The sequence below is a fragment of the Saccoglossus kowalevskii genome, chromosome 15 (genome assembly GCF_978046115.1).
Source record: "Saccoglossus kowalevskii chromosome 15, keSacKowa6.1, whole genome shotgun sequence".
NCBI classification, from domain to species: Eukaryota; Metazoa; Hemichordata; class Enteropneusta; family Harrimaniidae; genus Saccoglossus; species Saccoglossus kowalevskii.
The window spans coordinates 4,017,230-4,044,274 of record NC_140655.1 but is presented as its reverse complement, the minus strand read 5'-3'; the positions used below and the strand labels follow the sequence as shown (position 1 = coordinate 4,044,274).

Sequence of the window (27,045 nt, the reverse complement as noted above, 5' to 3'; positions counted from 1 at the left end):
TCATGCATGAAGTACCAGGATGTGTGACCTTTAAGGGTCATGCATGAAGTACCAGGATGTGTGACTTTAGGGGGTCATGCATTATATAAGTACCAGGATGTGTGACCTTTAGGGGTCATGCATAAAGTACCAGGATGTGTGACATTTAGGGGGTCATGCATTATATAAGTACCAGGATATGTGACCTTTAGAGGTCATGCATAAAGTACCAGGATGTGTGACTTTTAGGGGTCATGTATGAAGTACCAGTATGTGTGACCTTTAGGGGTCATGCATTAAGTACCAGGATATGTGACCTTTAGGGGTCATGCACAAAGTACCAGGATGTGTGACCTTTAGGGGTCATGCATGAAATACCAGGATGTGTGATCATTGAGGGTAATGCATGAAATACCAGGATGTGTGACCTTTAGGGGGTCATGTATTAAGTACCAGGATATGTGACCTTTAGGGGTCATGCATTAAGTACCAGGATGTGTGATCTTTGAGGGTAATGCATGAAATACCATTAGTTTATTGACCCCACCACTATGAGCAATGTTCTGTTTCCCAAATCTTAACATATTTGTCATATTTTTGTGTTCATATCATGTATTTATTAATTAATTCCCATTCAACATGCATGCTTTTGAGGTTGAAAGTTTTATTTTTTTTTATTGGTTACCATGGACAACTAATTGTTCATTATAAATGACAATTTACCAGTGAGTTTTTATGTTTTGAACACACACTGGTGACGTAGTACGCAATTTGTAAATTATAGATATTGAATGTAATTGTTGTTTCTCCTGACCATTTTGATTCTCAATTGTAGGAATCTGAGATGGACGAAAACAAAAAGAAGGAGATTGAAGATGAAATCGCTAAAAAAAATTCTGAATTTGAACGTGAACTACAACTGAAGAAACATCAACTGTCTGAACACGAGTACCAACTGATAATTGCTGAGCATAAGCAGCATATGATAGAAATGACCAAAGATCTAGAGATAGCGGGTGAGCGTCAGAAACAAGCACTTGCTGCTAAACTAGAGGAGCGAAAGAAAAGAAGAGCTAGGAAAGCAGAGAAAGTTAAATTACAGGTATGACTTGTGTATACGCTCAATGATTTAAACTTTTTTGTTGAAGCTATAATTTTTTCCATGAAATTCTTGTGCAATATTTTACTCAATTTCATGTGTATTTTTGTATAATTTTGTTGTTACTTTGCAGACAATGCACATAACTTGTCGTTGGCTACATGCTTCATATCAAATAGTTATGTGGGTTTATTTTACAAGACCAAGTTTTTGTGTATCCGGTGAAATGATGTTGAAACATCAAACAAAAATTGGAATTGGTGCATAACATGTAAATACTGTTCTAATACAGTACAGTGTTTTCAAACACCATTGTAGGTGCACTGGTGGTGCAGTGTGACACTTACGGTGAATTTCCATACTAGCACTAGTTTATTAAGAAAATAAAATAATATTTTAGAACTGAATCCAGCCAAGTCCTGATGTAATGTACTGTAATTGCTGTTCTGGTTGTAGAGGTTATATAACTAGTTTAGTTTAGCATGGTCTATCTAATGACTGGTTTTTGAGTAGAGTTCCACGGTCTTTGTCTAGCCCTTGAATTTTATGTAAATTATTGGAATGTAAGAATAATTTTTCACAAAATTGTGTGTATTTAATATTATTCAGTTACCCTCTTAATTGAAAATAAATATTATTAACAACATTGAAAGAATACAAATTTGTTAAAATCAATGAGATATAACATTCCTGATGCATATTTTCATGCATGACATTCAGTCTGAATCAGTTGATTTTGTTGCCAGCCAGAAATATAGGAACTGATGCATTTTCATCTTTGTCTGCAGCAAGACGTTGTCACGGATGCATCAGTTTATGTCAGCGATGATTCAGATGTGGAAATGGGTGAAGAGAACAAACTGAAAAAAATTCAGAAAGAAATTGACAAGAAAAATGGGAAATTTGCTAGAGATGTAGAACTAAGGAGAAGAAATGGAGAGATATCTGATGAAGAATATCAAAGGTTTGTTCAACATAACTAAAACCTTTTCACTGACAAATATTTTCACACCAAATGTATGACATGTGTGTAGATTTTGGTAGAAAATGTTGTGATCGGAACCGTTTATGTAAACCATTTATGCAGTTGAAAAGAACTATTTTGAGGAAGTTTACAAAAGTTGACAATGGTAGTGAAAGGGTGAATGATATGCAAATCTACTAATTAAAATGCACAGATGAACACAGTGGAAATTGACAATAGTAGTGAAAAAGTTGATGATATGTCTGCCTATGTGCAGTCTGCCTATGTGTCTGTATGTCTGTACACCTACTGCAGTCTGACCATGTGCCCGTCTGTCTGTACACCGACTGCAGTCTGTCTATGTGTCTGTCTGTCTGTACACCGACTGCAGTCTGTCTATGTGTCTGTATGTCTGTACACCTAATGCAGTCTGATCATGTGCCCATCTGTCTGTACACCTACTGCAGTCTGATCATGCACCAGTCTGTCTGTACACCTACTGCAGTCTGATCATGCACCAATCTGTCTGTACACCTACTGCAGTCTGTCCATGTGCCCATCTGTCCGTACACCTACTGCAGTCTGTCCATGTGCCCATCTGTCTGTACACCTACTGCAGTCTGTCCATATACCCATCTGTCTGTACACCTACTGCAGTCTGTCCATGTGCCCATCTGTCTGTACACCTACTGCAGTCTGATCATGTGCCCATCTGTTTGTACACCTACTGCAGTCTGATCATGCACCAGTCTGTCTGTACACCTACTGCAGTCTGTCTATGTACCTGTCTGTCTGTACACCTACTGCAGTCTGTCTATGCACCCTCTGTCTGTACACCTACTGCAGTCTGTCTATGTACCCTCTGTCTGTACACCTACTGCAGTCTGTCTATGCTATGTCTATGAATTTCTCAAATATACCAAAAATATTTTTGAAAATTGGCCAAGGTGAAATAATTACTTCTTATTGATCCATAGTAGCCACTATTGTTTACAGTCTTAATATTGGCATAAAGATATAATGTTTAATAATTGTTGTTTATGCATTACGGTATGCATAATTATTAAAATTATTATTAATAATAGGTTACAGAAAGAACATAACAGTGATATACAGCGTTTGGTTAACAAGCTTCAAGAAGAGAAAGCCAGACAGCAACAGGCAGTGCAAAACAAGTTGGGCTCTAAAAAAAGTGGGGCTTGGCAAACCAAAGAAGAACAGGAGAAAATGCTGGATGTGAGAACGCTCATTTTTTTATATTAAAATGTGGGTTTGTTTAATGAGAAGCTATATAGGATATCTGCAGAACTTACTGCAATATCTGACTAGACCACCAAATATGTAGTATTATATTATGGAGTTTGATAGTTTAATATATGGGGACCTGTTGTCCTCAGTGTGTGGTATAAAGATCACAGACATCCTTTTTTGCAAGGAGTAGCCCAGAAATGTTACTCACTGCAAGGTTTCATTGATTTTGTTATTTTACACACATGTGAACTCTTTTGAAAATTTTGTGGAACATTCAATGGCTGGTGAGAAGAATTTAGATACTGCCTACTTGTAACTGTTAACATATTTTCTGCTGACACAGTTTTTTTTCCATTCATTTCGGCTTTCCGTGTTGGCTTTCTTTGTCAGCTTTCTGTGTCGACTTTTTGTAAAGGCCTTCTGTGAAGGCTTTCTGTGAAGGCTTTCTGTGAAGGCTTTGTGTGAAGGCTTTGTGTGAAGGCTTTGTGTGAAGGCTTTGTGTGAAGGCTTTGTGTGAAGGCTTTGTGTGAAGGCTTTGTGTGAAGGCTTTGTGTGAAGGCTTTATGTGAAGGCTTTCCGTGAAGGCTCTCCCTGAAGGCTTTGTGTGAAGGCTTTGTGTGAAGGCTTTGTGTGAAGGCTTTGTGTGAAGGCTTTGTGTGAAGGCTTTGTGTGAAGGCTTTGTGTGAAGGCTCTGTGTGAAGGCTCTCTGTGAAGGCTTTGTGTGTAGGCTTTTTGTGAAGGCTTTCTGTGAAGGCTTTCTGTGAAGGCTTTCTGTGAAGGCTTTGTGTGAAGGCTTTGTGTGAAGGCTTTCTGTGAAGGCTTTCTGTGAAGGCTCTCTGTGAAGGCTCTCTGTGAAGGCTTTGTGTGAAGGCTTTCTGTGAAGGCTTTCTGTGAAGGCTTTCTGTGAAGGTTTTCTGTGAAGGCTTTCTGTGAAGGCTTTCTGTGAAGGCTTTCTGTGAAGGCTTTCTGTGAAGTCTTTCTGTAAAGGCTTTCTGTGAAGGCTTTCTGTGAAGGCTTTCTGTGAAGGCTTTCTGTGAAGGCTTTCTGTGAAGGCTTTCTGTGAAGGGTTTCTGTGAAGGGTTTCTGTGAAGGCTTTCTGTGAAGGCTTTCTGTGAAGGTTTTATGTAAAGGCTTTCTGTGATAGATTTCTGTGAAGGCTTTCTGTGAAGGCTCTCAGCAGATGACATGTTAAATAATGATTACAGTTACTGTACTTACTATATTAGAAATGCATCTCCAACACCAAGAACACATAAACCCTAAATTGTTTTTACTGTATACTGGATCATTAAAATTTAAATAGACCTGCAATTTACATTAATGTGTAAGCTACTCATAAAACAAAATATTTTGTTTCTGACTGATTACATTTTAAATAATGAATGCAATGATAAAATTACAAAGAGATACAAATGTTGCTGACACATCCTTTTCTGTTTTGAGAGATGCATGTTTGTTACCAATGAAATGGCTGCATGAATATTCCACACTTACATTCCAATTGTGATAAGTATTCTCTCTTCACAAACTATCAACTTTATGTTTATTTACTCTCAGACTCTCAGTCAATGACCATAAGCAGCATTTAAAAACAGGGTAATTGATTTCATAGTATGCATTAATGAAATGTACAATAACATTTGCATTGGAAAATGAAAGGAATGAATAAGAGTGTTCCCTGTGTGATAATACGCATGTAAATATTATTTGATTTGTTGAATCTTTTTAACCCTTTCACCATCAGAATCAACTAGCGGATGAAGTGGCTGCAACAAAATCTGAAGTAAGTGAAATAGAAATGCAGATGGCGAGAGCAAAGACTCAATTTGAGGAAGAAATGAAAAAAAAAAGAAACAAGATATCTAAAGAAGAGTATGAAAAATTGTTAGCGGAACATGAAGAGGAGATGGAGAGACTGAGGCGGAAATTGGACAGAGGAAAAGACCGACAGAGGTTGGCACTGTTGGAGAAGTTAGCTAACAGAAAGAAGAAAAGGGGGATGAAATTGACAGAGGAGGAGGAGAGAGCAAAACTTTTAGCAGCATTGGTAAGTTTATGTACTGTTTGAGTGGTGTCAGTGTTTTACGCTTGCCATTTGTCTTGTATGTCAGTCGGTTTATTCTGTATACGATGCAATTATAAGGTCTTCATCTTGAATAGTTTGTGTTTACACATCTAGCACCACTAAGTGAGTATCATGAGTGTGGCTGATTATTTACAATTCGGATATTTTCATTTTCACATGGTGGGATTTGTTGATTTGTCTGATTTTGTATGTTAGTCTGTTGCATTATGGGAAGAATTGTTTCTACCACTGATGGCAGTAGTCATTATGACATCATATGGGTCGTATATGTCAAATCGATACACATTTGTGTGAAATTACAACAATTCTCAGAGAATTGTGTCAATACAACACATTATTCTGATTAGAATAACAAACTCTACCTATTCAAAGTTCAAAGGACATAGTAGCCGTTCAAGTCATGCAAGAAAACATCATGGCATAATTTTCTTTGCATCAAGAGTTTGTGTACAATCAATTATGATGATTTTAACATGAATTCTGGGAGTACATAATTAATTAATATTGTAATAAAATCTGCATAATTTTTGTCATCATTTCTGTTTCTTCTTTATTGTAATATAGTTGTGGAAATCAATGATGATGTGACTAATTTCACAATTTTATTTTCCCAAAGCCAATATTCCCCTTCAATATCTGGCACATAGTGAACTAAAATTGTTGTTTGCACACTTTTCCGAGGGGTACATGACTAAACGTCCACCCCTAAAACACATAATTTTTAGAGCACCCTGAGTCCCCTGGGCACTGAGTTTAATAGACAAGTATTGTAATTGTGACCTGCATTTTTTATCAACACTGACTATGAGTGAATTCTGAAACTATTTGGGAACATTCTTATAAGGAATTATATGCAGTATTGCCGGGGGTGGGCAGACCCCTTGGTATATGTAATATTTACATTATGACTGAATTTGGTTAAAGGTGACTTAATATTGCTATAAAATGTGTCAAATATCTTCTCAGAAAAACAAAGAGGTTTTGAGTGAAGAACAACTGAGGCTATTACAAAAAGATATTGCACAGTATCGCAGTGAGTTTGATGAAGACATGAAGAAGAGAAGATCACAGCTCTCTCCTGAAGAGTATGAACGAATTATGGCAGATCATAAGAAAGATATGGAAGATTTGGAGAAGAAATTACAGCAGGAGAAAGAGAAGATGGGGATGAGTTTAGCTGATAAAATTGCAGCAAGGAAAATGAAAAAGAAAGGCAAGACAACTCCTGTAAGTGTAAAATTTTTGTGATACAGGTACCACAGTATCTGAGAAAGTTCAAAATTGAGTCCTGCACTGTGTGCGTAACGTGAACTTGACCAAATTATCTTGATAAATTACTTGAGTCTCACTTGTGATTTAATCTATAATTTGTAATTCATTTGTACTTAATTTTGGAAGTTTTCCGATCTGGCATGTTACACATTTAAAGTAATATATTAGATCCTGTGTGTGTGAAGCAATGAGTTCTGTCCGGATAGTTTTAGGTTCATGCTCATACATATTAAGTGGCTAATTTGCATATTATCTCATTATCTCATTATATTGGTGCTTAACATCTGCAGGCTGATGTCATTTTATTTTGATTTTGTATCAATTTCTCAGATTTCCAGGAATTCTGAAAACTTCTGAAAATAAAAATAACTGCTTGTATTTTTGTACTTTAACAAAATACTGTTTTTACGGAATCGGTTTTCCTGAGTAGAGCGGTGCCAGAAGACAGTTCTGGACTTTTTCATGTGCAAATTGCAAATGTTCACCATAATGTAGTTTGGTACCATATGACAGGGCTGTGTGACCATCTTCCTATCGTAATGACTTTTTGGTGTTTTAATGCACTATCCTGGCATCAACCAGGCCCAGTCAAATACAAGCACCTGCTGACATTAACCAAGGTTCCCCAAAGTCACAATCGTTAGTGAACGTATCTAGTGGATTTATCCTTCCTATTGCGTCTGTGGCACACTTTTTTTAGCTCCGCTGTCGACGAAGTATTAGTATTACTGATTGTCCGTTGGCGTCCGGCGTCCATCGTCGCTGTCGCCGTCATCAACTTTACATTTTCTTAAAAACCACAAACTGTATAGCTGTGAAACTTTCTAGGAAGGTACCTTGGGTGCTTCTTTCTCAGATTTGTTCATTTCGTGTGGATATGTTCAATTGTCTTATTTATAGCGAATATTTTTGTCATTTTTGGTCAAAAATGCTATTTTCGACCTCTACTTGAAAACCGCTAGCCTGAATGCTTTGATACTTGGTATGTAGGTACCTTGGGTGGACCTCTCTCAGATTTGTGCATTTTGTGAGGATATCTTTAATTCTCTAATTTTGATGAATATTTTTGTCATTTTTGGTAAAAAGTGATATTTTTGACTTCTTGGTAAAAACCGCAAGTCTGATTGCTTGGATATTACATATATAGGTACTACGTGTGGACCTCTCTCAGATTTGTTTATTTCGTGATGATATCTTTAATTCTCTAATTTTCATGAATATTTTTGTAATTTTTGGTAAAAAGTGATATTTTCGACTTCTTGTTAAAAACAGCAGGTCCAATTGCTTTGATACTGCATATCTAGGTACTACATGTGGTTCTCTATCAGGTTTGTTCATTTTGTGATGATATCTTTAATTCTCTAATTTTCATGAATATTTTGGTACTTTTTGGTAAAAAGTGATATTAAAAAGTGGTTAAAAAGTCTAATTGCTTTGATATTATATATACTTCATGGGTACTACAGGTAGACTTCTCTCAAGTTTGTTCATTTTGTGATGATTTTGTTCTTCAATTATGTAATTTTAATGAATATTTTTGTTAAAAAGTTATAAAAAGTCTGATTGCTTTAATACTATACATATTGTTCATTTTTGACTCCCATGTGCGAAGCACATAATGGGAGTCTTTGCAGTTAGTGTGTCTGTGTGTGTGTATGTGTGTATGTGTGTCCGACTGTTCCACTGCTATCTCAAGAACCATACATCGGTTTTTGATGAAACTTGGTGCATAGATGCTCTGGGCCAATGCGCAGATTTGATTAGGTTTTTGTAAAAATCCATGCTCGTTAATTACCTAATTTGCATGATAATTAGCTAATTTTTAGCTGTTCTATGACTGTTCCACTGATATCTAAAGAACCACTCATTGGATTTTGATGAAACTTGGTACATAGATGCTCTGAACATATGCGCAGATTTGATTAGTTTTTGGTAAAAATCCGTGCATATTAATTACCTAATTTGCATGATAATTAGCTGATTTTTAGCTGTTCCATGATTGTTCCACTGATATCTAAACAACCACTCATTGGATTTTGATGAAACTTGGTACATAGATGCTCTGAACATATGCGCAGATTTGATTAGTTTTTGGTAAAAATCCGTGCATATTAATTACCTAATTTGCAAGATAATTAGCTGATTTTTAGCTGTTCCATGATTGTTCCACTGATATCTAAACAACCACTCATTGGATTTTGATGAAACTTTGTACATACATGCTCTGAACTAATGCTAGGTTTTGATTAGTTTTTGGTAATAATCCGTGGATACTAATTACCTAATTTGCATAATGATTAGTCAATTTTCGGGTTTTCCACTGATATCTCAAGTACTAATCATCACATTCCAATGAAACTTGGTACATAGATGTCATTTGACACTGCACAGACCTGATAGTTTTTATGGTAATATCAGTACATATTAATTACCTAATTTGCATAATTAATTAATTTTCAGCATTTGATATAAGTACTGATCATGACATTTCAATGACACTTGGTACATAGATGTCATATGACACTGCACAGACCTGATAGTTTTTTATGGTAATATCAGTACATATTAATTACCTAATTTGCATAATTAATTAATTTTCAGCATTTGATATAAGTATTGAGCATTACATTTCAATGAAACTTGGTACTTACATACTCAAGGAATATGCAGAGATTGATTGTTTCCGATAAATAATTGTGCATATTAATCACCTAATTTGCATAATTAGTTAATTTTCAGCTTTTCCACGAGTATCTCAAGTACTAATCATCACATTTCAATGAAACTTGGTACATAGATCCTTTAGGACTATGCAGAGACCTGATTAGTTTTAGGGTAAATAATTGTGCATATTAATTACCTAATTTGCATAATTAATTTTTAGCTTTTCTACTGATATCTAAAGTACTAATCATCATATTTCAATGAATCTAGAATTATGCAGACCCAATTAGTTTCCGGTAAATATTTGTGCATATTAATCACCTAATTTGCATAATTAACCAATTTTCACACTAATATCTCAGGTAATATACATCACATATCAATGAATGTACATGGATGCTGTAGGACAATAGACAGACCTGAATAATTGTGGGTTAAAATCTGTACATATTATTTACTTAATTTGCATAATTAACGAATTTTAAGCTTTCACACTGATATCTAAAGTACTAATTATTCCATTTCAATGAAACTTAGTACAAAGATGCTCTAGGACAATGTACAAACCTAATTAGTTTGGGGTAAAAATCTGTTCATATTAATTCCCTAATAAGCATAATAATTCATAATTTTTTGGTTCTAATCACATTTCAATTAAACTTGGAAACATAGATTTTCTGTTACATTGCGCAGACCTCATTAGTTTTACACTCAAATCTGGTCATATTAATTTTCTGATTTGCATAATTAGTTTTCAGCTAAGTAATTTCCAATTATATTTAATGTGTCTCCAATACTCTCAGCACATGGGAGTTCTTTCTAAGCTTTCTTTGATCTATCTTCTGTTCTTTAATTGCAATGTGCATTGATAACATCGGAGCTATCTCAGCCAACAGGGTGCTAGTTTTTATTTTTGGTATTCTAATGACATTCACTCAAGACAATGAAAATATAGAAAAAATGACATATAATCATCAATTCAGCTTGAATCTCCTTGAATTATTATAGGTAGAGAGCACCTATGCTGAGTAGAATGCAGAAGCATATTAGTATTAAGGCCAGAGGTTACCGCATCAGATGTAAAAAATGATAATATCTAACATATTTTAGATGGATATTTTGATGGATAGTTTCTAATTATTTACACTCTTGCTGTTCATGAATTTTAAAGGAAGATGAAGTTCTAGATCAAATTGGTGAAGAAATAACCGATATTGAGGTTGAAATACAGAAGAAAGAAAAAGAATTTCAAAAGAAGATAGAAAGAGGCAAAATGTCCAATGCTGACTATGCAAAGTTGTTAGCTGAACACGATGAGGAAATGGAAAGGTTGCGAAGGAAGTTAGCATTGCAGAAAGACAGGCAGCGTCAAAAATTACTTGAGAAGATTGCCGCACGAAAGAACAAAAAGGATATGAGAGCCACTGAAGAGGAGCAGCGAGCAAAATTATTGGCGGCTTTGGTTAGTATGGGTATATATAGTTTTTGTGTAGCTGTGTTGGTTAGTATGGGGTATACATAGTTCTTGTATAGCTGTGTTGGTTAGTATGGGGTATATGTAGTTCTTGTATAGCTGTGTTGGTTAGTATGGGGTATATATAGTTCTTGTATAGCTGTGTTGGTTAGTATGGGGTATATATAGTTTTTGTGTAGCTGTGTTGGTTAGTATGGGGTATACATAGTTCTTGTATAGCTGTGTTGGTTAATATGGGGTATATGTAGTTCTTGTATAGCTGTGTTGGTTAGTATGGGGTATATGTAGTTCTTGTATAGCTGTGTTGGTTAGTATGGGGTATATGTAGTTCTTGTATAGCTGTGTTGGTTAGTATGGGGTATATGTAGTTCTTGTATAGCTGTGTTGGTTAGTATGGGGTATATGTAGTTTTTAGTAGGCTGAATCTGTGGCACACAGGGTAGTGGTTTACCCTTTTGGTGTTCAATCCCAGGAGGACGAGTCTGTGGCACACAGAATAGTGGTTTACCCTTTTGGTGTTTAATCCCAGTAGGATGAGTCTGTGGCACACAGGATAGTGGTTTACCCTTTTGGTCTTCAATCCCAGTAGGATGAGTCTGTGGCACACAGGATAGTGGTTTACCCTTTTGGTGTTCAATCCCAGTAGAATGAGTCTGTAGCACACAGGATAGTGGTTTACCCTTTTGGTGTTTAATCCCAGTAGGATGAGTCTGTGGCACACAGGATAGTGGTTTACCCTTTTGGTGTTTAATTCCAGTAGGATGAGTCTGTGGCACACAGGATAGTGGTTTACCCTTTTGGTGTTTAATCCCAGTAGGATGAGTCTGTGGCACACAGGATAGTGGTTTACCTTTTTGGTGTTCAACCCCAGTAGAATGAGTCTGTGGGACACAGAATAGTGGTTTACCCTTTTGGTGTTTTATCCCAGTAGGATGAGTCTGTGGCACACAGAATAGTGGTTTACCCTTTTGGTGTTTAATCCCAGTAGAATGAGTCTGTGGGACACAGAATAGTGGTTTACCCTTTTGGTGTTTAATCCCAGTAGAATGAGTCTGTGGGACACAGAATAGTGGTTTACCCTTTTGGTGTTTAATTCCAGTAGGATGATTCTGTGGGACACAGAATAGTGGTTTACCATTTTGGTGTTTAATCCCAGTAGAATGAGTCTGTGGCACACATAATAGTGGTTTACCCTTTTGGTGTTCAACCCCATGTAGGATGAGTCTGTGGCACACAGGATTGTAGTTTACCTTTTTGGTGTTCAACCCCAGTAGAATGAGTTTGTCTGCACATATGGTAGTGGTTTATCTTTTGGTTTTTCAATCTCCCGTAGGATGAATTTGGGGCACACATGGTAGTGGTTAATCCTTTTGGTGTTCAACCTCCAGTAGGATGAGTTTGCGGTACACAGGGTAGTATTTTACCCTTTTGGTGTTCAACCTCCAGTAGGATGAACTTGGGGCACACATGGTAGTATTTTACCCTTTTGGTGTTCAACCTCCAGTAGGATGAATTTGGGGCACACATGGTAGTATTTTACCCTTTTGGTGTTCAACCTCCAGTAGGATAAATTTGGGGCACCCATGGTAGTATTTTACCTTTTTGGTGTTCAACCTCCAGTAGGATGAATTTGGGGCACACATGGTAGTATTTTACCCTTTTGGTGTTCAACCTCCAGTAGGATGAATTTGGGGCACACATGGTAGTATTTTACCCTTTTGGTGTTCAACCTCCAGTAGGATAAATTTGGGGCACCCATGGTAGTATTTTACCCTTTTGGTGTTCAACCTCCAGTAGGATAAATTTGGGGCACCCATGGTAGTATTTTACCCTTTTGGTGTTCAACCTCCAGTAGGATGAATTTGGGGCACACATGGTAGTATTTTACCCTTTTGGTGTTCGATCTCCAGTAGGATGAATTTGGGGCACACATGGTAGTATTTTACCCTTTTGGTGTTCAACCTCCAGTAGGATAAATTTGGGGCACCCATGGTAGTATTTTACCCTTTTGGTGTTCAACCTCCAGTAGGATGAATTTGGGGCACACATGGTAGTATTTTACCCTTTTGGTGTTCAACCTCCAGTAGGATGAGTTTGCGGCACACAGGGTAGTGGTTTACCTTTTGGTGTTCAACCTCCAGTAAGATGGGTTTGGGCCACACATGGTAGTGGTTAATCCTTTTAGTGTTCAACCTCCAGTAGGATGACCTTGCGGCACACAGGGTAGTATTTTACCCTTTTGGTGTTCAACCTCCAGTAGGATGATTTTGGGGCTCACATGGTAGTATTTTACCCTTTTGGTGTTCAACCTCCAGTAGGATGAGTTTGCGGCACACAGGGTAGTGGTTTACCTTTTGGTGTTCAACCCCAGTAGGATGAGTCTGTGGCACACAGGGTAGTAATTTACCCTTTTTGTGTTCAACCCCAGTAGGATGAGTCTGTGGCACACAGGGTAGTGGTTTACCTTTTTTGACTCCCGTGTGCGAAGCACAAAAATGGAGTCTTTGCAGTTAGTTTGTCTGTATGTGTGTATGTGTGTGTGTATGTGTGTCCATCTGTTCCAATGATATCTCAAGAACCATACATCAGTTTTTGATGAAACTTGGTGCATAGATGCTCTGGACCAATGCGCAGATTTGATTAGGTTTTGGTAAAAATCCATGCATATTAATTACCTAATTTGCATGATAATTAGCTGATTTTTGGCTGTTTCATGACTGTTCCACTGATATCTAAAGAACCACTCATTGGATTTTGATGAAACTTGGCACACAGATGCTCCAAACTAATGCACAGATTTGATTAGTTTTGGGTAAAAATCTGTGCAATATTAATTACCTAATTTGCATAATGATTAATTAATTTTTGGCTTTTCCACTGATATCTCAAGTACTAATCATCACATTTCAATAAAACTTGGTACATAGATGTCATAGGACACTGCACAAACCTGAAAGTTTTTAGGGTAATATCAGTAGATATTAATTACCTAATTAGCATAATTAATTAATTTTCAGCTTTTGATATTTCAAGTAGTAATTGTCACATTTCAGTGAAACTTGGTACATAGATGTCATAGGACACTGCACAGACCTGATAGTTTTTAGGGTAATATAAGTACTTATTAATTACCTAATTTGCATAATTAATTAATTTTCAGCTTTTGATATTTCAAGTACTAATCATCACATTTCAATGACACTTGGTACATAGATGTCATAGGACACTGCACAGACCTGATAGTTTTTAGGGTAATACGAGTACATATTAATTACCTAATTAGCATAATTAATTATATTTCAGCTTTTGATATTTCAGGTAGTAATCATCACATTTCAATGAAATTTGGTATATAGATGTCATAGGACACTGCACAGACCTGATAGTTTTTTGGGTAATATCAGTAGATATTAATTACCTAATTAGCATAATTAATTAATTTTCAGCTTTTGATATTTCAAGTAGTAATCATCACATTTCAATGAAACTTGGTACATAGATGTCATAGGACACTGCACAGACCTGATAGTTTTTAAGGTAATATGAATACATATTAATTACCTAATTTGCATAATTAATTAATTTTCAGCTTTTGATATTTCAAGTAGTAATCATCACATTTCAATGACACTTGGTACATAGATGTCATAGGACACTGCACAGACCTGATAGTTTTTAAGGTAATACGAGTACATATTAATTACCTAATTTGCATAATTAATTAATTTTCAGCTTCTGATATTTCAAGTAGTAATCATCACATTTCAATGAAATTTGGTACATAGACATCATAGGACACTGCACAGACCTGATAGTTTTAGGCTAATATCAGTATATACATGTATTAATTAGCTAATTTGCATAATTAATTAATTTTCAGCTTTTGATATTTCAAGTAGTAATCATCACATTTCAATGACACTTGGTACATAGATGTCATAGGACACTGCACAAACCTTATAGTTTTTAGGGTAATATGAGTACATATTAATTATCTAATTTGCATAATTAATTAATTTTCAGCTTTTGATATATCAAGTAGTAATCATCATATTTCAATGAGACTTGCTACATAGATCTTCTAGGATTATGCAGAGACCTAATTAGTTTTAATTGGATATTAATTACCTAATTTGCATAATGTTCCACTGATATATAAAGAACCACAAATTGGATTTTAATGAAACTTTTAAAGAGAACTATGCAGAAACCCAATTAGTTTTTGGTAAATATTTATGCTTATTAATCTCCTAATTAACATAATTAATTAACACTGATATCTCAATTACTGATCATCACATTTGAATAAAATTTGGTACATAAATGCTCTAGGACAACAGACAGGCCTGATTAATTTTGGGTTAAAATTTGTTCATATTAATTCTCTAATTAGCATAATAATTCATAATTTTTTTGTTCTGTTCTGTTCATATTAGTTACCTGATGTACATAATTAGTTTTCAGCTTTTCTATCAATATCTCATGTATAAGTAATTTTGAATTAATTTTTAATGTGTCTTCAATACTCTCAGCACACAGGAGTTCTTTCTTAGCTTTCTTTGATTGTGTTCAACCCCAGTAGGATGAGTTTGGGACACACAGGGTAGTAGTTTACCCATTTGGTGTTCAACCCCAGTAGGATGAGTTTGGGGCACACAGGGTAGTAGTTTACCCTTTTGGTGTTCAACCCCAGTAGAATGAGTTTGCGGCACACAGGGTATTGGTTTACCCTTTGGTGTTCAACCCCACTAGAATAAGTCTGTGTCACGTACACAGGGTAGTGGTTTACCTTTTTGGTGTTCAACCCCAGTAGGATGAGTTTGTGGCACACAGGGTATTGGTTCACCCTTTTGGTGTTCAACCCCAGTAGGATGAGTTTGGGGCACACAGGGTATTGGTTTACCCGTTTGGTGTTCAACCCCAGTAGGATGAGTTTGGGGCACACAGGGTAGTTGTTTACCCTTGGCTATCCATTCACAATGCCTAGCTGTTGAGCTAATAAAGTAACAGAACACATACTGGGATTAAGATCTTTTGAATTTTATTGTTTCATATTTAATAATACTGTAATAATTCATTACGGTTGATTTTCTAAATAGAAAAATCAAGAAGTCTTATCAGAGGAAGAAATAAAAATGCTGGAGAAAGATATTGATAATTTTGATCAAGAGGTTGTAGAAGATGCAAGTAGACGTTTGAGTAAAGGTCAAATATCACAGGAAGAGTACGAGAGAATTTTATGCAAACATCAAAACGAAATGGAAGCATTGGAGGTTAAATTATTGGAGGAGAAATCTAGAATGGATGCAAAACTAGCAGCAAAAATAGCTGGAAGAATAGAAAAGAAACAGGTGAGGATAAACAAACAAACAAACAAAAATCAAATTTGTTATTACCATGGTAAATAGGTTTATGTATTTTGAAACTTGTTTTGACTGAGGAAGTATCAAACTTATGATTTAGGGGTTACCCATTTGAAAACTTTTTTTTTTTTAAATTTGACAGATATTTTCAGATATTTTCGTATTTATGTTTATCGTCCTATAGCTACTGTGTATTTTCTCCTTCCACTCCATTCACAGCTCTTCACTTTTCATTATAAAATTCACCAGCTCCACTGTGTATTTTCTCCTTCCACTCCATTCACAGCTCTTCACTTTTCATTATAAAATTCACCAGCTCTACTGTGTATTTTCTCCGTCCACTCCATTCACATCTCTTCACTTTTCATTATAAAATTTACCAGCTCTACTGTGTATTTTCTCCGTCCACTCCATTCACAGCTCTTCACTTTTCATTATAAAATCCACCAGCTCCACTGTGTATTTTCTCCGTCCACTCCATTCACATCTCTTCACTTTTCATTACAACATCCACCAGCTCCACTGTGTATTTTCTCCGTCCACTCCATTCACAGCTCTTCACTTTTCATTATAAAATTCACCAGCTCTACTGTGTATTTTCTCCTTCCACCCCATTCACAGCTCTTCACTTTTCATTATAAAATTCACCAGCTCTACTGTGTATTTTCTCCGTCCACTCCATTCACAGCTCTTCACTTTTCATTATAAAATTCACCAGCTCTACTGTGTATTTTCTCCGTCCACTCCATTCACAGCTCTTCACTTTTCATTATAAAATTCACCAGCTCCACTGTGTATTTTCTCCGTCCACTCCATTCACAGCTCTTCACTTTTCATTATAAAATCCACCAGCTCTACTGTGTATTTTCTCTGTCCACTCCATTCACAGCTCTTCACTTTTCATTATAAAATCCATCAGCTCTACTGTGTATTTTCTCCGTCCACTCCATTCACAGCTCTTCACTTTTCATTATAAAATTCACCAGCTCCACTGTGTATTTTCTCCCTCCACTCCATTCACATCTCTTCACTTTTCATTATAAAATTCACCAGCTCTACTGTGTATTTTCTCCGTCCACTCCATTCACATCTCTTCACTTTTCATTATAAAATTCACCAGCTCTACTGTGTATTTTCTCCGTTCACTTCATTCACAGCTCTTCACTTTTCATTATAAAATTCACGAGCTCCACTGTGTATTTTCTCCCTCCACTCCATTCACAGCTCTTCACTTTTCATTATAAAATTCACCAGCTCCACTGTGTATTTTCTCCTTCCACTCCATTCACAGCTCTTCACTTTTCATTATAAAATTCACGAGCTCCACTGTGTATTTTCTCCGTCCACTCCATTCACATCTCTTCACTTTTCATTACAAAATTCACCAGCTCTACTGTGTATTTTCCCCGTCCACTCCATTTACAGCTCTTCACTTTTCATTATAAAATCAACCAGCTCTACTGTGTATTTTCTCCGTCCACTCCATTTACAGCTCTTCACTTTTCATTATAAAATCCACCAGCTCCACTGTGTATTTTCTCCGTTCACTCCATTCACAGCTCTTCACTTTTCATTACAAAATTCACCAGCTCTACTGTGTATTTTCTCCGTCCACTCCATTCACAGCTCTTCACTTTTCATTACAAAATCCACCAGCTCAACTGTGTATTTTCTCCCTCCACTCCATTCACAGCTCTTCACTTTTCATTATAAAATCCACTAGCTCCACTGTGTATTTTCTCCGTCCACTCCATTCACAGCTCTTCACTTTTCATTATAAAATTCACCAGCTCTACTGTGTATTTTCTCCTTCCACTCCATTCACAGCTCTTCACTTTTCATTATAAAATTCACTAGCTCTACTGTGTATTTTCTCCGTCCACTCCATTCACATCTCTTCACTTTTCATTATAAAATTCACCAGCTCTACTGTGTATTTTCTCCCTCCACTCCATTCACATCTCTTCACTTTTCATTATAAAATTCACTAGCTCTACTGTGTATTTTCTCCGTCCACTCCATTCACATCTCTTCACTTTTCATTACAAAATCCACCAGCTCAACTGTGTATTTTCTCCCTCCACTCCATTCACAGCTCTTCACTTTTCATTATAAAATCCACTAGCTCCACTGTGTATTTTCTCCGTCCACTCCATTCACAGCTCTTCACTTTTCATTATAAAATTCACCAGCTCTACTGTGTATTTTCTCCTTCCACTCCATTCACAGCTCTTCACTTTTCATTATAAAATTCACTAAATCTACTGTGTATTTTCTCCCTCCACTCCATTCACAGCTCTTCACTTTTCATTACAAAATTCACCAGCTCTACTGTGTATTTTCTCCCTCCACTCCATTCACAGCTCTTCACTTTTCATTATAAAATTCACCAGCTCTACTATGTATTTTCTCTGTCCACTCCATTCACAGCTCTTCACTTTTCATTACAAAATTCACCAGCTCAACTGTGTATTTTCTCCCTCCACTCCATTCACAGCTCTTCACTTTTCATTATAAAATTCACCAGCTCCACTGTGTATTTTCTCCGTCCACTCCATTCACAGCTCTTCACTTTTCATTACAAAATTCACCAGCTCTACTGTGTATTTTCTCCGTCCACTCCATTCACATCTCTTCACTTTTCATTATAAAATCCACCAGCTCTACTGTGTATTTTCTCCCTCCACTCCATTCACAGCTCTTCACTTTTCATTACAAAATTCACCAGCTCTACTGTGTATTTTCTCCCTCCACTCCATTCACAGCTCTTCACTTTTCATTATAAAATTCACCAGCTCTACTATGTATTTTCTCTGTCCACTCCATTCACAGCTCTTCACTTTTCATTACAAAATTCACCAGCTCAACTGTGTATTTTCTCCCTCCACTCCATTCACAGCTCTTCACTTTTCATTATAAAATTCACCAGCTCCACTGTGTATTTTCTCCGTCCACTCCATTCACAGCTCTTCACTTTTCATTACAAAATTCACCAGCTCAACTGTGTATTTTCTCCCTCCACTCCATTCACATCTCTTCACTTTTCATTATAAAATCCATCAGCTCTACTGTGTATTTTCTCCGTTCACTCCATTCACAGCTCTTCACTTTTCATTATAAAATTCACCAGCTCCACTGTGTATTTTCTCCGTCCACTCCATTCACAGTTCTTCACTTTTCATTATAAAATTCACCAGCTCTACTGTGTATTTTCTCCGTCCACTCCATTCACAGCTCTTCACTTTTCATTATAAAATTCACCAGCTCTACTGTGTATTTTCACCGTCCACTCCATTCACAGCTCTTCACTTTTCATTACAAAATTCACCAGCTCAACTGTGTATTTTCTCCCTCCACTCCATTCACATCTCTTCACTTTTCATTATAAAATTCACCAGCTCTACTGTGTAATTTCTCCCTCCACTCCATTCACATCTCTTCACTTTTCATTATAAAATTCACCAGCTCTACTGTGTAATTTCTCCGTCCACTCCATTCACAGCTCTTCACTTTTCATTTTAAAATCCATCAGCTCTACTGTGTATTTTCTCCGTTCACTCCATTCACAGCTCTTCACTTTTCATTATAAAATTCACCAGCTCCACTGTGTATTTTCTCCGTCCACTCCATTCACAGTTCTTCACTTTTCATTATAAAATTCACCAGCTCTACTGTGTATTTTCTCCGTCCACTCCATTCACAGCTCTTCACTTTTCATTATAAAATTCACCAGCTCTACTGTGTATTTTCACCGTCCACTCCATTCACAGCTCTTCACTTTTCATTACAAAATCCACCAACTCCACTGTGTATTTTCTCCGTCCACTCCATTCACAGCTCTTCGCTTTTCATTATAAAATTCACCAGCTCTACTGTGTATTTTCTCCGTCCACTCCATTCACAGCTCTTCACTTTTCATTTTAAAATTCACCAGCTCTACTGTGTATTTTCTCCGTCCACTCCATTCACATCTCTTCACTTTTCATTACAAAATCCACTAGCTCTACTGTGTATTTTCTCCTTCCACTCCATTCACAGCTCTTCACTTTTCATTATAAAATTCACCAGCTCTACTATGTATTTTCTCCCTCCACTCCATTCACATATCTTCACTTTTCATTATAAAATTCACCAGCTCTACTGTGTATTTTCTCTGTCCACTCCATTCACATCTCTTCACTTTTCATTATAAAATCCACCAGCTCTACTGTGTATTTTCTCCGTCCACTCCATTCACAGCTCTTCACTTTTCATTACAAAATTCACCAGCTCTACTGTGTATTTTCTCCCTCCACTCCATTCACAGCTCTTCACTTTTCATTATAAAATCAACTAGCTCTACTGTGTATTTTCTCCTTCCACTCCATTCACAGCTCTTCACTTTTCATTATAAAATTCACCAGCTCTACTATGTATTTTCTCCCTCCACTCCATTCACAGCTCTTCACTTTTCATTATAAAATCCACCAGCTCTACTGTGTATTTTCTCCTTCCACTCCATTCACAGCTCTTCACTTTTCATTATAAAATCCACCAGCTCTACTGTGTATTTTCTCCCTCCACTCCATTCTCAGCTCTTCACTTTTCATTATAAAATTCACCAGCTCTACTGTGTATTTTCTCTGTCCACTCCATTCACATCTCTTCACTTTTCATTACAAAATCCACTAGCTCTACTGTGTATTTTCTCCTTCCACTCCATTCACAGCTCTTCACTTTTCATTATAAAATTCACCAGCTCTAGTATGTATTTTCTCCCTCCACTCCATTCACATCTCTTCACTTTTCATTATAAAATCAACTAGCTCTACTGTGTATTTTCTCCTTCCACTCCATTCACAGCTCTTCACTTTTCATTATAAAATTCACCAGCTCCACTGTGTATTTTCTCCTTCCACTCCATTCACAGCTCTTCACTTTTCATTATAAAATTCACCAGCTCTACTATGTATTTTCTCCGTCCACTCCATTCACAGCTCTTCGCTTTTCATTACAAAATTCACCAGCTCTACTGTGTATTTTCTCCGTCCACTCCATTCACAGCTCTTCACTTTTCATTATAAAATTCACCAGCTCTACTGTGTATTTTCTCCGTCCACTCCATTCACATCCCTTCACTTTTCATTATAAAATCCACCAACTCCACTGTGTATTTTCTCCCTCCACTCCATTCACAGCTCTTCACTTTTCATTATAAAATTCACCAGCTCTACTGTGTATTTTCTCCGTCCACTCCATTCACATCCCTTCACTTTTCATTATAAAATCAACTAGCTCTACTGTGTATTTTCTCCTTCCACTCCATTCACAGCTCTTCACTTTTCATTATAAAATTCACCAGCTCCACTGTGTATTTTCTCCTTCCACTCCATTCACAGCTCTTCACTTTTCATTATAAAATTCACCAGCTCTACTATGTATTTTCTCCGTCCACTCCATTCACAGCTCTTCGCTTTTCATTACAAAATTCACCAGCTCTACTGTGTATTTTCTCCGTCCACTCCATTCACAGCTCTTCACTTTTCATTATAAAATTCACCAGCTCTACTGTGTATTTTCTCCGTCCACTCCATTCACATCCCTTCACTTTTCATTATAAAATCCACCAACTCCACTGTGTATTTTCTCCCTCCACTCCATTCACAGCTCTTCACTTTTCATTATAAAATTCACCAGCTCTACTGTGTATTTTCTCCGTCCACTCCATTCACATCCCTTCACTTTTCATTATAAAATCAACTAGCTCTACTGTGTATTTTCTCCTTCCACTCCATTCACAGCTCTTCACTTTTCATTATAAAATTCACCAGCTCCACTGTGTATTTTCTCCTTCCACTCCATTCACAGCTCTTCACTTTTCATTATAAAATTCACCAGCTCTACTGTGTATTTTCTCCTTCCACTCCATTCACATCTCTTCACTTTTCATTATAAAATTCACCAGCTCTACTGTGTATTTTCTCCGTCCACTCCATTCACAGCTCTTCGCTTTTCATTACAAAATTCACCAGCTCTACTGTGTATTTTCTCCGTCCACTCCATTCACAGCTCTTCACTTTTCATTATAAAATTCACCAGCTCTACTGTGTATTTTCTCCGTCCACTCCATTCACATCCCTTCACTTTTCATTATAAAATCCACCAACTCCACTGTGTATTTTCTCCCTCCACTCCATTCACAGCTCTTCACTTTTCATTATAAAATTCACCAGCTCTACTGTGTATTTTCTCCGTCCACTCCATTCACATCCCTTCACTTTTCATTATAAAATCCACCAACTCCACTGTGTATTTTCTCCCTCCACTCCATTCACAGCTCTTCACTTTTCATTATAAAATTCACCAGCTCTACTGTGTATTTTCTCCGTCCACTCCATTCACAGCTCTTCACTTTTCATTATAAAATTCACCAGCTCTACTGTGTATTTTCTCCCTCCACTCCATTCACAGCTCTTCACTTTTCATTATAAAATTCACCAGCTCCACTGTGTATTTTCTCCGTCCACTCCATTCACAGCTCTTCGCTTTTCATTACAAAATTCACCAGCTCTACTGTGTATTTTCTCCGTCCACTCCATTCACAGCTCTTCACTTTTCATTATAAAATTCACCAGCTCTACTGTGTATTTTCTCCGTCCACTCCATTCACATCCCTTCACTTTTCATTATAAAATCCACCAACTCCACTGTGTATTTTCTCCCTCCACTCCATTCACAGCTCTTCACTTTTCATTATAAAATTCACCAGCTCTACTGTGTATTTTCTCCGTCCACTCCATTCACAGCTCTTCACTTTTCATTATAAAATTCACCAGCTCTACTGTGTATTTTCTCCGTCCACTCCATTCACAGCTCTTCACTTTTCATTATAAAATTCACCAGCTCAACTGTGTATTTTCTCCGTCCACTCCATTCACATCTCTTCACTTTTCATTATAAAATTCACCAGCTCTACTGTGTATTTTCTCCGTCCACTCCATTCACAGCTCTTCACTTTTCATTACAAAATTCACCAGCTCTACTGTGTATTTTCTCCGTCCACTCCATTCACATCTCTTCACTTTTCATTACAAAATTCACCAGCTCTACTGTGTATTTTCTCCGTCCACTCCATTCACAGCTCTTCACTTTTCATTATAAAATTCACCAGCTCTACTGTGTATTTTCTCCGTCCACTCCATTCACAGCTCTTCACTTTTCATTATAAAATCCACCAACTCCACTGTGTATTTTCTCCCTCCACTCCATTCACAGCTCTTCACTTTTCATTATAAAATTCACCAGCTCTACTGTGTATTTTCTCCGTCCACTCCATTCACAGCTCTTCACTTTTCATTATAAAATTCACCAGCTCTACTGTGTATTTTCTCCGTCCACTCCATTCACATCCCTTCACTTTTCATTATAAAATCCACCAACTCCACTGTGTATTTTCTCCCTCCACTCCATTCACAGCTCTTCACTTTTCATTATAAAATTCACCAGCTCTACTGTGTATTTTCTCCGTCCACTCCATTCACAGCTCTTCACTTTTCATTATAAAATTCACCAGCTCTACTGTGTATTTTCTCCGTCCACTCCATTCACATCTCTTCACTTTTCATTACAAAATCCACTAGCTCTACTGTGTATTTTCTCCTTCCACTCCATTCACAGCTCTTCACTTTTCATTATAAAATTCACCAGCTCTACTGTGTATTTTCTCCGTCCACTCCATTCACAGCTCTTCACTTTTCATTATAAAATTCACCAGCTCTACTGTGTATTTTCTCCGTCCACTCCATTCACATCTCTTCACTTTTCATTACAAAATTCACCAGCTCTACTGTGTATTTTCTCCTTCCACTCCATTCACAGCTCTTCACTTTTCATTATAAAATTCACCAGCTCTACTGTGTATTTTCTCCTTCCACTCCATTCACAGCTCTTCACTTTTCATTATAAAATTCACCAGCTCTACTGTGTATTTTCTCCGTCCACTCCATTCACATCTCTTCACTTTTCATTACAAAATTCACCAGCTCTACTGTGTATTTTCTCCTTCCACTCCATTCACAGCTCTTCACTTTTCATTATAAAATTCACCAGCTCTACTGTGTATTTTCTCCCTCCACTCCATTCACATCTCTTCACTTTTCATTATAAAATTCACCAGCTCTACTGTGTATTTTCTCTGTCCACTCCATTCACAGTTCTTCACTTTTCATTATAAAATTCACCAGCTCTACTGTGTATTTTCTCCGTCCACTCCATTCACATCTCTTCACTTTTCATTACAAAATCCACTAGCTCTACTGTGTATTTTCTTCCTCCACTCCATTCACAGCTCTTCACTTTTCATTATAAAATCCACCAGCTCTACTGTGTATTTTCTCCCTCCACTCCATTCACATCTCTTCACTTTTCATTATAAAATCCACTAGCTCTACTGTGTATTTTCTCCGTCCACTCCATTCTCAGCTCTTCACTTTTCATTACAAAATTCACCAGCTCTACTGTGTATTTTCTCTTTCCACTCCATTCACAGCTCTTCACTTTTCATTATAAAATCCACCAGCTCTACTGTGTATTTTCTCCTTCCACTCCATTCACAGCTCTTCACTTTTCATTATAAAATCCACCAGCTCTACTGTGTATTTTCTCTGTCCACTCCATTCACATCTCTTCACTTTTCATTATAAAATCCACCAGCTCTACTGTGTATTTTCTCCTTCCACTCCATTCACAGCTCTTCACTTTTCATTATAAAATCCACCAGCTCTACTGTGTATTTTCTCCTTCCACTCCATTCACAGCTCTTCACTTTTCATTATAAAATCCACCAGCTCTACTGTGTATTTTCTCCCTCCACTCCATTCTCAGCTCTTCACTTTTCATTACAAAATTCACCAGCTCTACTGTGTATTTTCTCTGTCCACTCCATTCACAGCTTTTCACTTTTCATTATAAAATCCACCAGCTCTACTGTGTATTTTCTCCGTCCACTCCATTCACAGCTCTTCACTTTTCATTACAAAATTCACCAGCTCTACTGTGTATTTTCTCCCTCCACTCCATTCACAGCTCTTCACTTTTCATTATAAAATCAACTAGCTCTACTGTGTATTTTCTCCTTCCACTCCATTCACAGCTCTTCACTTTTCATTATAAAATTCACCAGCTCTACTATGTATTTTCTCCCTCCACTCCATTCACAGCTCTTCACTTTTCATTATAAAATCCACCAGCTCTACTGTGTATTTTCTCCTTCCACTCCATTCACAGCTCTTCACTTTTCATTATAAAATCCACCAGCTCTACTGTGTATTTTCTCCCTCCACTCCATTCTCAGCTCTTCACTTTTCATTATAAAATTCACCAGCTCTACTGTGTATTTTCTCCATCCACTCCATTCACATCCCTTCACTTTTCATTATAAAATCCACCAACTCCACTGTGTATTTTCTCCCTCCACTCCATTCACAGCTCTTCACTTTTCATTATAAAATTCACCAGCTCTACTGTGTATTTTCTCCGTCCACTCCATTCACAGCTCTTCACTTTTCATTATAAAATTCACCAGCTCTACTGTGTATTTTCTCCGTCCACTCCATTCACATCTCTTCACTTTTCATTACAAAATCCACTAGCTCTACTGTGTATTTTCTCCTTCCACTCCATTCACAGTTCTTCACTTTTCATTATAAAATTCACCAGCTCTACTATGTATTTTCTCCCTCCACTCCATTCACATCTCTTCACTTTTCATTATAAAATTCACCAGCTCTACTGTGTATTTTCTCTGTCCACTCCATTCACAGTTCTTCACTTTTCATTATAAAATTCACCAGCTCTACTGTGTATTTTCTCCGTCCACTCCATTCACATCTCTTCACTTTTCATTACAAAATCCACTAGCTCTACTGTGTATTTTCTTCCTCCACTCCATTCACAGCTCTTCACTTTTCATTATAAAATCCACCAGCTCTACTGTGTATTTTCTCCCTCCACTCCATTCACATCTCTTCACTTTTCATTATAAAATCCACCAGCTCTACTGTGTATTTTCTCCGTCCACTCCATTCACATCTCTTCACTTTTCATTACAAAATCCACTAGCTCTACTGTGTATTTTCTCCGTCCACTCCATTCTCAGCTCTTCACTTTTCATTATAAAATTCACCAGCTCTACTGTGTATTTTCTTCCTCCACTCCATTCACAGCTCTTCACTTTTCATTATAAAATCCACTAGCTCTACTGTGTATTTTCTCCCTCCACTCCATTCACATCTCTTCACTTTTCATTATAAAATCCACTAGCTCTACTGTGTATTTTCTCCGTCCACTCCATTCTCAGCTCTTCACTTTTCATTACAAAATTCACCAGCTCTACTGTGTATTTTCTCTGTCCACTCCATTCACAGCTCTTCACTTTTCATTATAAAATCCACCAGCTCTACTGTGTATTTTCTCCCTCCACTCCATTCACAGCTCTTCTCTTTTCATTATAAAATCCACCAGCTCTACTGTGTATTTTCTCTGTCCACTCCATTCACATCTCTTCACTTTTCATTATAAAATTAACCAGCTCTACTGTGTATTTTCTCCGTCCACTCCATTCACAGCTCTTCTCTTTTCATTATAAAATCCACCAGCTCTACTGTGTATTTTCTCCTTCCACTCCATTCACAGCTCTTCACTTTTCATTACAAAATCCACCAGCTCTACTGTGTATTTTCTCCCTCCACTCCATTCACAGCTCTTCTCTTTTCATTATAAAATCCACCAGCTCTACTGTGTATTTTCTCCGTTCACTCCATTCACAGCTCTTCACTTTTCATTATAAAATTCACCAGCTCCACTGTGTATTTTCTCCGTCCACTCCATTCACAGCTCTTCACTTTTCATTACAAA

General features: G+C 37.0%; 1 protein-coding gene across 2 annotated transcripts in view; it reads left to right on the top strand.

Moving 5' to 3' along the window:
• Positions 1–27,045, top strand: part of LOC100370935 (uncharacterized) — a 71,861-nt gene that overhangs the window by 17,662 nt on the left and 27,154 nt on the right. For both annotated transcript variants that reach the window (XM_085508622.1, XM_085508621.1), the window contains 7 exons: positions 815–1,081; positions 1,867–2,042; positions 3,128–3,278; positions 5,038–5,340; positions 6,346–6,606; positions 10,487–10,777; positions 15,889–16,140. In XM_085508622.1, coding sequence (XP_085364748.1) covers positions 815–1,081; positions 1,867–2,042; positions 3,128–3,278; positions 5,038–5,340; positions 6,346–6,606; positions 10,487–10,777; positions 15,889–16,140 — 1,701 coding nt within the window. The remainder of the gene's footprint in view (positions 1–814; positions 1,082–1,866; positions 2,043–3,127; positions 3,279–5,037; positions 5,341–6,345; positions 6,607–10,486; positions 10,778–15,888; positions 16,141–27,045) is intronic.